At 36.8% G+C, this 17,036-nt stretch overlaps 1 protein-coding gene across 1 annotated transcript; it reads left to right on the top strand.

Moving 5' to 3' along the window:
* Positions 1-11,704: 11,704 nt before the first annotated feature.
* Positions 11,705-16,857, top strand: LOC146147848 (uncharacterized). Its single transcript, XM_083387653.1, has 6 exons — positions 11,705-12,173; positions 12,756-12,996; positions 13,301-13,372; positions 13,467-13,592; positions 15,171-15,438; positions 16,268-16,857. Exons 1-6 carry the CDS (start codon positions 12,001-12,003, stop codon positions 16,531-16,533), a joined length of 1,146 nt encoding a protein of 381 aa, XP_083243779.1. The 5' UTR covers positions 11,705-12,000; the 3' UTR covers positions 16,534-16,857.
* The last annotated feature ends 179 nt before the right edge of the window (positions 16,858-17,036 follow it).

The raw sequence follows: 17,036 nt of genomic DNA, 5'->3' as shown, positions 1-17,036 counted from the left end.
TCCTAAATAAAACGGTGACTGTGTCAAAATCCAACACTGTCGAAGCTCGGTTTCTGAATTGATAGTAATGATTTGTAGCGGCCTGTGATGTACCAATTGCTATCTGCAAGAAACTAAAGCGCTTTGTTTTTGTCAGAGAAACTCTTTGGGTTTGACTTGATTATTTGCTCAAAAAAAGCACTTAAATACTCCAAATCTGATGGGACTGCTATCAATCTGTTGTGGCACGTAACTACAAGGTCGACGCAAAATTTAAGTTTAAAACAGCGGATTATTTACCAATAGAAACCAGAACTACGGGCCGCTTGTTTCTGCCTGCTCCCGCGAAACGGATTACCTATCTAAAAAAGGGAATAATAGTATCTTCCATTAGTTAGAGTAGCGAACTTTGATTGATAAAATAAAAATCTGACTGATTACAATTTACACGGACTTCAGCTGAGATTTTAACATGTATGACACGACGTAAAAAACGTTTTCTGGTAAAAATATTTACGAAATCTTTATCTGGTTGGGTTTTACCTCCTTAGCATTATCAGAATGCCAAAAACAACCGACAAGTTGCGACTGTAACGAAAACTTCCCGCCTCGCTTTAACTAACAACAGGCCACCGGCAATACGACGTACAAGTCAGCCGACTTCCTCAAACAAATAATCAACACAGCAGAACATTATCACGAGCCTTGAATGCACAGCATGGGGACCTTGCTTCCTCTCTCTTTTCTCTGCGCGATCAATAAGCACGCGACACAACTGGGAATAACCATTGACAAGCATTGGACGGGTTCGCCTCGATTATTTAGTTACGGGCGCAAATAAGAGGTACGGGGAATAGAGAAAGAATCAAAACGCAGATTAGGCCCGGTTTGGAAGGCTTTGGGTAAGGATTCTAACAATTAAAGGAATGAAAAAATGGACAGGGTTTGATGTGTTGGGAGCGGTTAGAAACCACAAAGGCACTAATGCAGTGGTTCTCAATCGGGGAGGCGCGCACCCTTTGAGTGTCATTTCTAATGCTCAAGGCTGCCGAGAGATATTTGAGAATCTTAAAAAATCTGATTTTTGCTCAACTCTTATAACTTTATGTGGAATATTAGAGTGGAATAAATCCGATTATACCTTCCTACGTTGTGCAGAGTTAATTTGTATTGTTCCAGTTCCGTTTGTTATTCTAGTAAATTACCTACGGAAAAAATCTTGTAGGGGTGCCGCAATCTATTTATTATTTCTGATGGGTGCCGCTAGCCATAAAAGGCTGAGAAACACTGCACTAATGCAACACGATTTTAGCAACACAGTTTGAGAAGCATGGTACTGCGGCTTGATGACGTTAGATGAATGTGATTAACGCGTACGGGCAATATGCCAGACAACAACAATGTCACAGCTCTGCAGCTCCACCGCTGGAAGCGCGCTTTAGTAAAGGCGGGAATGCAACAGTTATCGCTTAAATAGACACTACTAATGAAAACACTGTAGACAAATAGTACGCTATTGTTAAAGTGCTTTTTGATTAAGGCCGACCCGTAAGGAAATATGAAGTGTAAACTAAATAATAATAATAAAATGAGGTTAATCAAATAAATCACGGTTAGGCGAGAGCTTATCGACGAAACAATGTATGTATGAAGAATTGAAGATACAAAGCGTCAACAGTGCCACCTGATTTGCAGAATTAGAATATAAAAATACAATTAGAAACCAAAATTAAATAGTATAAAACCTTATTATGGTAATACACAACACAGGAAACAACTGAAAAAAACAATCCAAGAATTTTAGCGGTTGTCGGACAAAGGTCTTCGAGACAGATCGTTACTGTGCCATGTCAATAACAGACTGGTGCGAACGAGGTAAAAATTCTTTCGCCATCGCCTAATTTTCGCTCAGGTTTCCCTGTAACGTGAAGTAACTCAATAACAGCGGTCTAGTTTCGGCATAAAATCGAACAGACCTTCTCCGTGGGTATCTTCTTGACATTAGCGAAGAAGTCAATATTTTCCGTTGACCTTTCAAGTTTTTTGCCGACATTTTTTCTCTTATAGGTCGTCGTAGTTGCTTTCAATTTCTTGCCGTTAGGGTGTGTGAGCTATACCTTTTCGCAAGCAGCGATTATACTGTTCCATTATGACGAACCACCAATAAACTAGTTTGCTGGGGTTTGAAAGGCGTCGAAAATAAATTAGTGTATTGGTTTTGCTTGATCGATTGGAATATGCCAAACATATCACTTAGTTTAACAACTAAGCATATCTACAACCCTTATGCACAAACTTTAGCAAACACCAATCTTATTTGTTCAGTTTGTCCTCACAAAATGGTGGTTAAACAGTACGACTAAGTATTTACCGCTTGATCTTCCGCGACCAATTGTGTAGACAACTTGAAGTTCGGCAATGCTCCATTGAAGGAAGAATTAGAAGACGATCTACGAAATGCATTAACTTTTACGAAACCTGGCGGACCAATTTTAAACGAAGAACGATCGAACATAAATTTTAAGCTGCAACTTTAGGTAATACTATATATAACCGTTTCAAAAAAAATTACAAAATTCTGCCCTATTTGTTCCAAATTCCTAAGATATAAACAAGATGAAGATAACAAACCTTGGTCTTCCATGGCCAACATTGTCCAAGTTGACAGCTGAAGCACTTCCCACCGACAGACGACCCTGAAATTTGGCAAACATTCGTTCCATCAGGCAACCCACACAAGCATTGTCTTTATGTAGTTAAGCCTGTCCTGCCACCACACATACCAGCGCACAAGTGCCCAACACCCAAACAAGTAAAACGAATTTATTAATAGAACAGATTCGGGCTTAGCACAGGCACCTAATTGAAACTCAAAGCGTTCAAGCGACGTAAGCTGCTTAATGTTTTTACCCAACACAGAATTGGTTTAATGGTATAGGTAATAAGAGCCTACTTTAAACGAAGAACTGCATGCAATCCGTTTAATTACACATTTTATTGAATAAAAAAGCGTTTTATTACTGCTTGTAAACTATATCATTAGGCTACATGCCTAATTTATTTAAGTGTTGCAATAAAATTTTAGAACAAGTATTATCTTTGAAACATTCTTATCTTAACAGTTCATTGTTGTCACTACTATTTCTAACATATCAAAGTACACCAACCTGAGGGGAATTGGATCTGCCGTCTTTACCATTTCGTTTAAAACTTTGCACCCTTTTCATTTTTAAACCACCTTTTGGAATACTTTTCAAAGCACCAATTTGTCCCAAAACCTAACAAAAAATATTAAAATATGTTTCATTAATAGAAGGTAATATATAGCAATATATATTTTATAGTAAATAGGATAAGTAACAATGTAACAAATAAAAAAATCAATAAAAATTGCTGAATGGCATTTTGTCAATTTTTTTGTTAGGATTTTTTCTACCTAACTTCATTGGTGGCTCAACAGATTTTTGTTTAAACTTTTAGCAATGATGTTGAAAGAAAACAAATTACTTGTTTAAAAGCTGACGGTCTTTCAGGAAGATCATTAATTGAAGCAGCAAAAGACACTCTTTGTAATTCAACTGAGTCAGAATCAGCCAGTGTGTTCAGACTGGTTTCTGACTTGGTTTTAGCACCACGCTGAAATATGTTCCATTTCGATTTTTGCACCTTGGCAACATTGGGGGGTGAATCTGCAAATTATTGAAATATTGTATGAGATTTCTATGTAAAGATGTTTCATTTGAGTTTTTATTTAAGTGTAATACCAGACAGCCATTTATATTTTTTCTGAAGTAATATGATTATTATCAATACATTTTTGAAGCATTGAAGTTAAATATCAAATTATGAACAAGCCAGAAACTATAAATATTTTATTATTTTCTTTCAAGATTGAAATAAATCAAGGCTAAAGCTGGCAATTTACTGTTCATAAATATGTATATTTATATATATAAATACAAATTTATAAAGTGATGAATTGACACTTAAATTTAATGACCATAAATTAATCCCTTGCACATGTAACTTAAAAGGATAGTAAACCTTGTGTTTTTATTTTCATAAATTTTCCTTTAAGTTTGAACTTGCAAGCTGGTAAAGCAGAAAACAATAAATTAAGATGAAGATATGAAACTAATAAAAAAGTAAAGTACAATGAAGAAGCATATTATCTCATGCAAATTATGCGGAAATATTGCACAATGACTATTATATTAAGTGTGCAGAAGGATGTTATTGGTAGCTCTTCACCTTGATTTGAATCCATTTGGTTTAATATCAACTGCAACAGGTAAATTGTAGCTATAAAGATATATTCAAATCATGTAAGCAACAGGCTACATCATATATATTTTGTATGTATTTCAAATTGAAGATTAACTTCAATCTGATGAAGGTAGTAAAGGATATGCAGATTTTTGCTTTTCTGTTTTATTTGTCTTGGGTCTAGGAGGTGTCAGAAAAGATACAGTTTAATCATTTCTAATTTGTAATTTCAATTTAATAATTCTACACCATAAATAAGTAACTATGAGAGTTCTATGAACACATGATAAAAAACTATCTATACCAAAAATTCATAAATTTATACAAAAGGTTTTACTGCCAGGTATAGTATAAATCAAAACAGATCTTATGGCAATTTAAATACATAGCCAGAAAATGTTTTTTAATGATACATACATTTGTTAATAAAATTGAAAAAATATTGATATCTACATATGTTAACAAAATTAAACATGTATGATTTCTTGTTAATAAATTAAAACAACATTAATTACATGTGGCACAACACAAGGAAACACAAAAATAAAATCAGTTTAAACAGAAATTGGCGCTGGTCCAGAATCCTACCACTACAAACATTATTTGGGTCAGGCTGTGGGTTAGCGTTTGGGTTTGAGTGGGTCCAGCATTATTAATAATATTAAATATAATAATACCTAACCCACCCATACCCAAACGCTAATCAACGCCCTAACCCAAATAATGTGCGTTGTGGTATGCAATATTTCTAGACCGTTTTTTGAGCTATTTTCTATGTACGAAATAGAAAGAGCCCCCAAGTATTGTGCTTTGATTTAATAATGAATGCTGTGATAGAATTCTAGACCAGCCATCTAGAAATTTCACTAGCTTCGGATTTGTTGCTAGTATTGAATATTTCGCAAAAAATACATCGTAAAAAATAGTTAAATAGGGTGGGCGTAGGCATAATCTGTCTTAAAACCATTTTCGTGTGCATGGGTAAACTCAATTAATACAACAAACAGCAGCTAAATGGGTGAATGATAAAGGTAAGCAAAAAGGATAAAAAAAAACATATGCAACAATATTTTAATTGACCCACCTGAAATTGTAAAAATCGGGTTCAGCCGCTGGTCGGACGACTTGTTATTTGACCTACGAAACACCAAAACAAACAGGCAGAACAGCCGTGCAGCTGTATAGCCACCGTAAAACTTCCCCGTAGCAAAATGACCTGCTTGATGTCGGCTTTTTATAGTGTGTAAAAGTAGTTTTAGTCGCAGTAATTATTCTATGGTTGACATAGCTTGACAGCACCGTATTCCAAACAATAGATAAAACCGCCCAAGCTTTAAGGTAACGCTGCCTTTGCAAGTGTACGCCACCGGTTTCTGCAAATGATTTTTAGAAAGTCAAACAGAGCCTCAACTGGATCTTTCTGAACCGGTTTCGTGTGGCCTACGACAAGTTTTTTTTACAGTAGGCTAAACCAAATGACTCGGGTTAAATTGAGGTCGGTTAGGTTATTTTCTTCCAGTCCGCGACCTATAATCCTGCTGATGTTAAACGATTAATACTACTAATAATGGAACTCACTATAAAAAATAAAGTAATTAGAAGTATGGTATGTTTTATTTAGCGCTAATTTGTCATGAAATAAATCTCTTGTAAACGGAAATCTATAGGCAAGTATTTTTTTCTGCAAAAAACGAATTAAAAAACTCCCAATCGTAACTGCAAACTTCTATCAAGGACAGACTGTTGGTACAATATATAATTAGTTATTTTAAACTTAACATCTAGGCTGTTTTATGGAAGTCAACAGTCTAATGTTATTCGCTACTGATCTGCAGCCTTTGTATACACAACGACCATTAACCGTCAATAACGGATTTGCTTTGAAGTGCACAGAACTTCCAGGAAGTTTGACGCAAAACTTTAATTATGTGACGACGCTTCCAATAGTGAGAAGAACAAGCATTCAAAAAGCGCGTCCTTCAGGAGTAGCTTCATAGAAATACCGGTATATACTGGGTTTGGATTTTGCGCTCGTTTGCTTGAATATGCGAGTGGTGTTTGACACCAACTCGACTGTTAATAAGTGCCTTTATCGTAAGTAAGTTGTTGTTATCAGACCTACTGGCCTCATTTTGTTGAACTGCGACCAACTATCCCACGAATGAAAAGGTATTTAACTATACATAAAGTAAAATCGAACTAAACAGGCTCATTAGACATGGCAAAAAGTACACAACAGTTCGATTAAAAATTGAGACTATATACAAGAACTATACGTTAACGTTTCGAACTAGAAATCAGGATAGGATAGGATAAGATTTTATTTTTAACGAGAATCGACGAAATCACAATGTTTTGAAATATTCAGGTTAAATTAGTTGGTGAAAAATAATTCGGTATGGGTAGCAAATTTGCAAATGGCTTACCGAATTTTTGATCTTTTTATTTCGTCTAGGCGAGTGCTGATTAATAGACACTCGCCCTAATGCGAATGCAAATTTTAATTCAAAATTAACGCTATGGTTTATTTTTTGTAAACACGTACCTTTTATAAAGCATCGGTTCTCAAAATATGGCACACCGTACATTATGCAAGCAGATTTCAGGCCTTATACGGAATTTAACACAAGTTTAATATTATCGCGACTGCGCTTCAAGTTATATTCTTCCGTTACCACAATAATTTGAACTAGAATCTGCGGCGAGAACTATGGGATCGTTATTTTTTTGGCTGTTTTAAAAATTAAAATATTCTAGTGAAATTCATTTTCTTAAACCAGGTACGCAGTGACAGTAAATATATTGATTGTAGCCTATATATGACAGAAGTTTCCCGAGGCCCTAGCCCCCAAGGGGGCCACGAGCCTTTTTCAAAATATTAAACTTTAGACTTATTGTCGTGCTATTGCTGTCGCTATTGCCATTAACCTATCGTTGTGAATGTTGGGTTTCAACAATGCCACTTCTAAAGACAAAGCAGTGCAGTGTCTTGGATATTGAATATTACTGGCGACTGGCTCTTTCCACATAAACCCAACAATTAAGGCATTGTCAGAGCAAAAACAAGCTCAACCATCACATTAACTTAATTTGTAATATCTAACATCTAACTAATTACTATCATGTTTATTGTGTGCTGTATTTATATCATTTTATCATTCTAACTATACCGGTTACTGTATAAACCAGTTTTTTAAAATAGCTGTTTGGCGAACTTATTTGCGTTTTCTTTTCCGTCTTTTTGATAGAACATCACATAAAAAGTACGACCCTTATAAATTACTTTTTTCACATTAAAGTTAATGAACGATAAAATATATCGCGCTTCCGGAAAGAATTGTTTTACAGGTTTTTACTGTAACTAAAGGTTGACGCCTTGACCCTTTCCATGATGCACTTTCAGTCAAATTGAGTTAAAATACATTTACGCTTATAAATGCAGTCTTCTTCTAAATTAATTTTTTGTCAAACACGCATATTTTCGCGCATCATTTTCCCAGTCTTATTATCATTTGGTTTCATTTGGGCACAATTCCACGATACCAGCAAGTTGTTGGAGTCTTTCAACGTTATTTTTTGACGATGCTTCGTGGCGTCATCTTTCAGCATTTCATTCCTAGACCTAAAATCGTTGATCTGCTCCTGGCACGCATGTCGCCTGCTAAATTATATGGCCCGCGATGCTGTCAACCTTGGAACACTCTGAACTGTATTGTTTAATAATTATACATTATATAACCAGAGGCGGTCTAATGCAGTGTTTCTTAACCTTTTTAGCGCTCATACCCTTTGAGCTTTCATGAAATTTTCGCGTACCCCTGCCTACAATGGCCGACGGAAGTAAAAATTGTAATAATAGGATTAGAAATTAAAATCAATGTATTTACAACTTATGTGTTGATTGCATGCGTTAAATACAGTCTTTTCAACAATATTTACAAAACACAAGCATTCAGTCATTTTACTAGTGGCTTTTTGTGGTTGCTTTTCGTAAATTAAGCGTTCCCCACAAAAAGCCTAAATAGCGCATAATTTCACACTGCATGTCGTACCCCCTGCTTGTTGCTTCGTACCACCAAGTGGTACACGTACCCCTGGTTAAGAACCCCTGGTCCAATGCATTATTCTGTCTATTTCAGAGGTTCGTAAAATGGGGCCCGTGGACTATAGTTTTAGGGGTCCATGAAGGCCTAGTTAAAATATTAGTGTGTTCATCAAAAATGTAATACATTTTTCAAAATAATAGAGTTTAATATTAAAATCACTTTGACGCCTTCGTAAATAATGTACTTCACTTCCGTTCCATAAATGTTTGACCGAAAACAGCAGGTTTCTTGTTTTATGACGTCCTCTCAGTAAAAATCCATCCCAACCTGGTCCGCGCAAACCAAAAACATTTTTAACGATCCACGTTAAATAAAAGAGCTGAAGAACACCTGTTTTGTTACTTCTGACGTGATGTCGTATGCACACAAATCTTGTTAAACCAGGGGTGAGCAATTATTGTTGACGCGGGTCGCATGAGAAACTTAAAATGCGGTGGCGGGCCAGGTCAAAAATAAGATCTTAAATACACGCAATATGACGTCATACTCTGACGGGATAAAACAAAAAAGCTAACGAACTTGTTATTACGTTTGTAGTTGTGCTATAAAATATGCAATTTAAGTGCAATTTAAATGCGACTATATTTGTTTCAAAATGACACTATTAATTTAGATTTATAGGGGGACGCGACGCATTGAGCACATAAAAAATATAGATATAGATATAGATTAAAAATATAGACTACATATCTTGTTGATATATTGGCATTTATCAAGTTGTGGGGTGCATTGACCCGAAAGTTAAGATTAAAATACGTAAAAATTTCTCACAAAAAAATTAACCTACAATTTTTTTTTGGTTTTCGAGGCTTTAAGTTACCGATGTGTTACTTGCGATACAACGGTCATATTGCCAAGAAGGTATAAATCGAGTTCATCAACTAAATTAGGTTGACAACATATAAATCAGTATGTTTCAGAGTTTAGAAAACGGCTGGTATTTAGTTCATAATTTAAAGACGGAAAACATTCCACCGAAGCGCAAAAAGTATACAAATATTAGGATAAGTTTGATAAACTTTCGTTGGGAAGAGCACTATAAGCAGAGAATGCTTTCTAAAAGACAGAAAGGAATTCGCGCGAAGCGCGAAAATAATTTCCATTTTAGTATTTAAAACTAAAAAAACATATCGCTAAAAATAGAGTTTTGCGGAAAAGAGTGTTTAAGATACCGAACAAGGTACAACCAAACATGTAGAAACTAGCCCTTGTTTTTGCTTATGTACATTTTAGCAAAGCCGCGGGCCGATTTAAATCGCTTGGCGGGCCCAGGTCTGTGTTAAACGGTGATTATGTTTTATCTGACGTCATGATATATCAAAATACTAATAGAAGGCTTTGTTTTGGAATCTTGTAAAGTCGTGTTGGCGCCAACAACAGTCTTTAGAAAAGCTTTGATATTTGACACCGACCTAAACATAGCATAAGCGTTTAAAGTAGTTGTGTGTAGTCGATGGCTTCGCCCTTTAAAACGATAGTCAGTTTCGAAAGTGCTTTACAACTAAATTGTGAGTATGATATTATAATAGTGTATTGGCTGTTAATTTTTGTAGCACTTTTCAGTAGTTTAACAAGAAACTATAGATTATATAAGGATAGCGTTGTCACTTTTAGCCTTTCCACGTTATTTATTTTGTTTGTGCTAAATAAATAGCTATTTGTCGAGCCATTGATAGCAAGTTATTGTCAAGATAAGCGCCGAATAATGGCACCTGCGTAAGCAAACTTGATTTGTAAGGGCTTATATTTGTTGATGTAGGGCGAACATACGATATATTTTATGACATTAAACGCGGACAAAAGTTTTGTTCGTTTTCGACACGATCAAGTACACGTAGACTGACATAGAATTTTTGTTGATTTGATACGGATTTTATTATGTTTTTTTTTGCGGTAGCTATCTTATTCTCATTGTGTAATAACTGTAGAACTTTAAGAATACTTTATAAAACTGCGTTTTTAAGATAATATAGTCAAAAAATGACTTCACTAAACATCGGGTTTATTTTATCTCAAAGAAAAAAAAGAAATCCCAATATATAAAATATATGCTGGTAACGTTACCACAACTACTCCTAAATGAACCGGTTACTTGTGCATTAGGTAATTTTGTAAAAAGTTTATTAAGCTGTAAGCCAGGGGTTCCCAACCTTTTTTTACACCGTGGCTCTTCTGAAAATTTTGAGAAATTAATACAACACACGATAAACATGATCGTAGATTAATTGGTTATTACATATTCGGTTAATTTGTTGGCTGAGCTTGTTTTTGCTCTGACAATGTCTTAATTGCTGGTTTAGTGGTGGAAAGAGACAGCCGCATGTCATATTGAATATCCAAGACACTAGTTTTTGTTTTAGTGGAGTAGATAATAAATTAAAAGACATATTGTTTTTCAATTTTTTTCCTGGCCTCCTTGAAAAAGGCTCATGGCCCCCTAGGGTGGCATGGCCCACAGGTTGGGAACCCCTGCTGTAAGCTAATCTGAATAAATAAATACTGAGTACACTTCAAGTCGCATTATAAAAAGGCTTGTCTGCTTGTTATCTTCACAGTTCTACAAAATAAAAAGTACTATACGGGTACGAGGTGCATGAAATATTATGTTAATCTTAGCACACTTCCGCAAAAGTGTACAGGGTAATCCATAATTATATAAATAGTATAGAGAGAAGGAAAAGCGAAATAGCATTTCACCTGGGTGAAATCAATGCTAGTTCCGTTCGAGTAAGAGAAAGGGGTGGAAAAAACTATATACTTCAAAAATAGACAGGCTCTTCTCATTAGTGGACGTAAAACCTTTTCCCACCGACTGTTTATTTTCGTACTCGGGTCAGGGATAAAAGCGCGGGACTACACGTTTCAATCTGAGTGAACAAGGTTAGGCAGGATCATACGTAACCGATAGGCAATTAAACAGGGTAATCGTCACAACAAAACGTAAGCCGACACTATGATGCACAATAACACGGTTACATGAAAGCCGTCTTCGCCAATCGCGTATTTTGTTTTCTTTGCGGGCAGCTTACAATCTCAAACATATATAGTTGCAGGGAGATCGACCTTACGCTACGTAACCGCCTCGAAATGGGAATAATAGAAAAATGGCTTCGAAGTGTTTGTCGGACATGTTGTGATACGTTTCGACGCCCTTGTCAAATGTGGCGAATATCTATATTTTGACTTCCTTTCGCACCTGATAGGACTTTACGGAAGGACGAAACGTGACTATGTGACGCAGTATTGTGTTTTATTTGCCGACTCGAAAAAGTAATGAAAGGTGGAGAATATTATCTCAGTCAGCGCGCCTTTCGGGCAGTATTTACCTTCTCGAGGCCGAGTTGCCGTTTGCGATATTTGTCCTGCTGTCAGAACGCAATATCAAAAGGAGGAGAAAGAGTGTCGCCCTGATAAACTGCGAAAAATATAAAATGTATTTCACGTCCTGTGGCTTCTCTGCAGTATTTGCGTAGCAGTCGACAGAACGATAACACCTGCTAACCGACTTTAGTCGCTTTGTGAAAGAACTTATTGCGTTAATTTAACCCAGGTTCCATTCAAGAAAAGAAAACCAAATAAAATAGGAGGAATTTTTTAGTTTGTCCGTTTAAATTTGCGCAAGTTGATATAGTTTAACTTGTAAACCGTCATGGCTGATGCTTTGTCGATTTCGATGGGAGGCAGAATTGCCAGCATCTACAAGCAGAACACGAAGCGTCGTCGCTTCACCACCGTCGTGAACGACATCGAGAACAAACGACTGGCCTTCCTCAAGCGTCAAATCGAGAGCGAGAGGGCCACCGAATTTCACAAGATGGAAAGGTATATGGTCACCAAAAAGCGCATTGTGGTTTGGTAACTTGTTTAAAGCGCGAACAATTAAAGGTTGCGAAGCTTGAATTATTAAAAAAATAATTTGTTTTTGTTTTGCGAAGCCTAAATTAGTAATATTAAATTAATAAAAGTAAACTGTATTTTCGTCTGATATATAGTACAGTATACTAAAAATTTTTATTTCAGTATAGCAAAAAAGTGACTGTAGCCATAGGTATAATGCATTTATCAGGTTAGTTTATTTCAATTCCCAATAGTCCAGTGGTTTCCAAATTCTGAGCCATTTTACAGTAAGATTCCGCAACGACCAGCATTTTGCGAGCACATAACTCTTTAGTTTAATTGTCATTTCCAGATCAGTCGCTCTAACAAGACAAACTGACTTTATTATTATAACTTCATGTCGATAAATTTATTGAAAATTTTAACGCTTATCAACGAATCATTTTAAATAAAGATTTGTTGACCATTTAGACTTGAAAGTGTAATAGCACTGCGCCTGGTTGTTTCAGTATCCCAAACCCATCACGATAATGTAAAGCAAAAGTTTACATGTGAATCTTTTTTCAGGAGCAACGACAAAGCGACAAACTCCAACGATGAGCTGAAAGCTTTTCAGATCGCATTACTGCGGCGCATCAGGTCGGTGCGTGATGAGAGCAAGGATAGGGGTGAGACGCGCCCCCTGCTCAACCTGGGGCGTTACGGGGGCGCCACCGTGGAACAGATAAAACAGGAAAGCGAGAAATACAAGCGGATTAGAGATCCGGCCAAGAGGAGAATGATCAAGGCGCGGATTCAACTCGAACAGGTTGGTCTTTAGTGATTTGTCTCTCTGTGAAACCGATTTAGGCTGAAAATTGTAGAAAAGGTATTTAAACCAGGATTTTATTGAAAATAATTTTAAATATTATTATAATAAAACCACAGTGATTGGGGTGTTTCAATTTTTTATTTCAAATATTTTCTGTGTTTTAATTTTGCTCCAATAAGAAACGTTAAAGTTTACTGTAGAATCACACACAAATTTGATAAGTTATCTCATACCTCCTTAATGTAAGAAAAATAAAGGATTGGAAGAAATGACCAAAGCATTTGATTGTCACATTTTTCAGGGAAAACGTGATGGACGTATTAGAGAACTTAATCCAGACGAGGCGGGAAATCTTGCCGAGAACATTTTGCAGGTGAGTAGGTTTGCCTTCTATGTTATTGCCTCAACACAAACTACATTTAATAAACAAAAATCCGCGCTTGAGCAACGTACGAATAATACTTCAGTTGTACAAGAACGAAGATAGCGCCATTCATCCGAAAGCGTTGACCAAGTCGTACGACGTGGCAAACCTGGAAGACATAGAAGAAATAACTGGGAGCGCATGTGGAGTGCTTGCTTCTCCTGACGTGGTGAGACTATATAGTTGCAAAATGTTTAGGGTGAAATTATTAAGTCGAAAATGGACCGCTTATTTATATTCTTTTACAAAAATAAGCATTTCTAGACCAAACTAGAAAGCTACAAATACAACAATAAGCCTGTTTATATGCACCTTTCTCAGGCAGATTAGATTAAGGTTCAAGCCGGCTTGAAAAGTAATCCGTTCCAGCGTCGTAATTACATGGCGCGAAATTCAAGCCAGCTTGAGTGTACAAACTGCACTGATATGCGTTATTACGTAATATTCCAGTAAACCTCTAACGCACAACCAATTTTTCGGCTTAAGCTACTCCTTGCGGTAGCAATTTATTGCTGCTTGTTCGTTTTTATTAACCTAACATTGAAAAAAAACCAAGGATTACTTGAGTTAGGTTTGCCGATTAAGTACGTTTTTGACTGTCTGTATAGTGCTTCAGTAGTTTACCTGGCAAACAGAATGTAAGTGCAGGAAAGTTAAGCTTGTTTGTGCTGTCCAACGCTATATACAAGGCAAAATGGACAAAAGAAGGTGATAAAATGTACCAAACATTAATGAAAACTGTATTTGGCGCTGGCCTAGAATCCTACCACAGCGTTGAGACAATTATTAAAGCAAAGTACAATACAATATTTGGGTAAGGATGGGCCAACTATTACTATTTAAACCTACCCAAACCCGCATCCTAACACAAATAATGTTATATGTTGTGGATTCTAGACCAGCGCCTATGTCACAAATTAGTACCTGATTCTAACGAGTGTATGTAATGTTCTTTCCTTATGCGCTAAACTTGTTTTGTTTACGACTAGCCGTTCGTGTTACGTCATAATGCCCCAAAAGTGGCGTGATGTTTACTGCGTTAAAGCAGGTTATTCAACATCAAACAATTCCGGCCGTCAGCGAAACGAACAGATTAAGCGGAGAACGGATTGAAAACCACTCCTTTTGTCAGATTAGGAAACGAGAGAACTTAATTCATTCCAGCGCCAAAACGAGAGAGAATGAATTAACGAATCAGATTCGAATCCGGCTTAAACGTGCATATAAACGGGCTTAATGTTTGAACAATCGAACATGGAAATTTACTGCTGACGCTTTAGTTGTCGGTTTGCTGCCCTTCGTGACTTCTGAACTTCTAAATTCCAATAGAAATTACAAAAACATTACACATTTAGGGCAGGCCTGCACAACTGGAAATGTTAGAATTAAGGTTGGCAACACAATAAGAATTTTTTTACGCGGGCCGCTTATTAGCGGTGGGAAACCACTGTAACGTTTGCATTCAATGCGATATAGTTAAATAAAAACATCGCCGAGTTAAAAAAAGGAAATGCTTACAAGGTCACCTTTGAAAGAACTTGTTCATTGTAAAAGAAAAATATGTTAAAACTCGTGGGCCGAAGTAAAAGAGTAATAAAATAGGGGGAGCAACAACGTACGTAATGGCATACTTGTTTATAAATGCGTTTTCTAAGGCTCCAGAACATTTGGTATTTAAATAGTCGCACTCTGAATATACAGATTAAGCGATAACCGCTGAGTAAGTTTAACTGGTCGCCTGTTTTAGCGCCACACCTACCCGGCCAGTAAGCCTCGTCGACTCATTCTGCCTCCGCTGCAAATCAAGCGCTCACTTCACCCCAACACCAACTACTACCGCAAGATATCGGCCGACTACCACCAACGCTATGACGCGGCGATGATGGCGCGTGCCAACCGCCAACAGCACTCTCCCATAAGACGACGAGTCTCGCTGCTGGAAAACATCACAGAGAAGGGAGACCAGGCTCGAGAACACAGCACGGCTGCTGAAGAGCCGGTCGGAAGTCATACGGGTATGTGGCGTTTCTTTTACGGTTTCGTTTTTACAACTTTTGTTGTATGGAGGTTGCTATTCCCGCGGATCGCTCTTTTACGCTTGCGTCAATACGTGATTATGCATTGATTAAGGTTAGGGTTTGGGTCAGCGGCAGGAGGTGCATATAGGCTATTTTTCCGGATCGATCTTTTACGCTTCACCTGTAAGTGATTATATGTCCACTTTAGTGTCCGGGTAAAAAGTCTCTTCCTTTCGATATTTCTATTGGTCATTTGGTTCCGCGTTTTTTTGATTTACTATGCCAGTTTTCGCTTTAAAACAGCTCGCTTTTGTAAACTGTTTCTACCATGGATTAATATTAGTCGAAATAGCTCATGTCGTAAATATTTTTGTTAACCATAGTTTCGACGTCCTACACTGGTCGTCTTCTTTAAGTAGGTTAACATTGCTTTTACGTATAATTCATAACAAAAATGAAGTAAAAATAATAGCAAATCTTGTTTATTTAACCTGTTTTGCATAGGCTTACAGTGGTTGCTTTTTAATTCTTCTCGAATTGTTTGCCGGTGGTTAGGTATTTGTTCTTTGCAAAATAATGGAAATGAAAGTTACATCGATATTGCAAAAGTAAAATCAAAATTGGAATTGTTTTCAAACAGGTGTGGAAACTAAACGTAACAAATATATGTTAACTAGGAGGAACTGTTTTGGGAGACGTATAATTCATAATAAGATACATTATTTACGATGCTTAAAGTCGCAAAAGTGTCGCATTTGTAGTTCACACTGAGCTAAATGTATATGTTTGCCTTTTTTAATTATTTTGCTATTTTATTTTTTGGTAGACTTCAGCTCTCCCGATCAACCCGTGTTCGGAGGTTTTCCTGTGACGTCACTAAAGCACCTCGAAGGTCACAGCAGGACGTTCAAGGACGGTAGGGTCACGGGCGTCGCGTCACCAACTAAAAAATACGTGTGGAACCATGCCAGGGCGGTCGGCCCTGTCCAGGTTAAAAAACAATTGGGCGAAGGGCAAAGGTTTTGGAAGCAGAACGAAAGCCTAATGAACGGGAGCAAGAAACGCGTTGTACTGCCAAAAATCGCCTCGTAAAAAATATGCGTTTCTCTTGTTTGTCGTTTGTTTACTATTTTTCCGAGCAGTGGTTTCTTTGTTGTTTGTAGCTGACCTAATCGCTAACCTAATGAGAGTTGCGTGCCCGTGGATCTTGTTTTGTGTCGCATCTATTTTATTTGGTCTATGTTATGTCTTTTTTATTTCGTAAAGTGAAAAGGTGTAAAACTTTCAAGGTGGATAAAATGGAATTTCGAAGTATAAACAATGATTTCTCATCAACTTCTTGCAACATATGAATCTTGTGAGCTTACGCCAATAAAAACATAAAAGTTGTTTCACTTTGTTTTTCGCCAAGACGAATGGCCTACTTTTCCGCGAAATAAAGGAGTAGCTATTTACTTCACGGCTGACTTGCTGCTGTTTCAGTTCTAGTGGTAACAAGCGCGATTTATGCTTTGCTAAGCTTTTTGAGCTTTCTTGTCAGCGATAAGCGACAAGTGCAATAAGATTGCGGAGAAACAGCAAACAGTTCTAGATTT

The sequence above is a fragment of the Ascidiella aspersa genome, chromosome 4, assembly GCF_963924565.1.
Source record: "Ascidiella aspersa chromosome 4, kaAscAspe10.2, whole genome shotgun sequence".
Taxonomy (NCBI): Eukaryota; Metazoa; Chordata; class Ascidiacea; order Phlebobranchia; family Ascidiidae; genus Ascidiella; species Ascidiella aspersa.
This window is presented reverse-complemented; position numbering and strand designations above follow the sequence as displayed.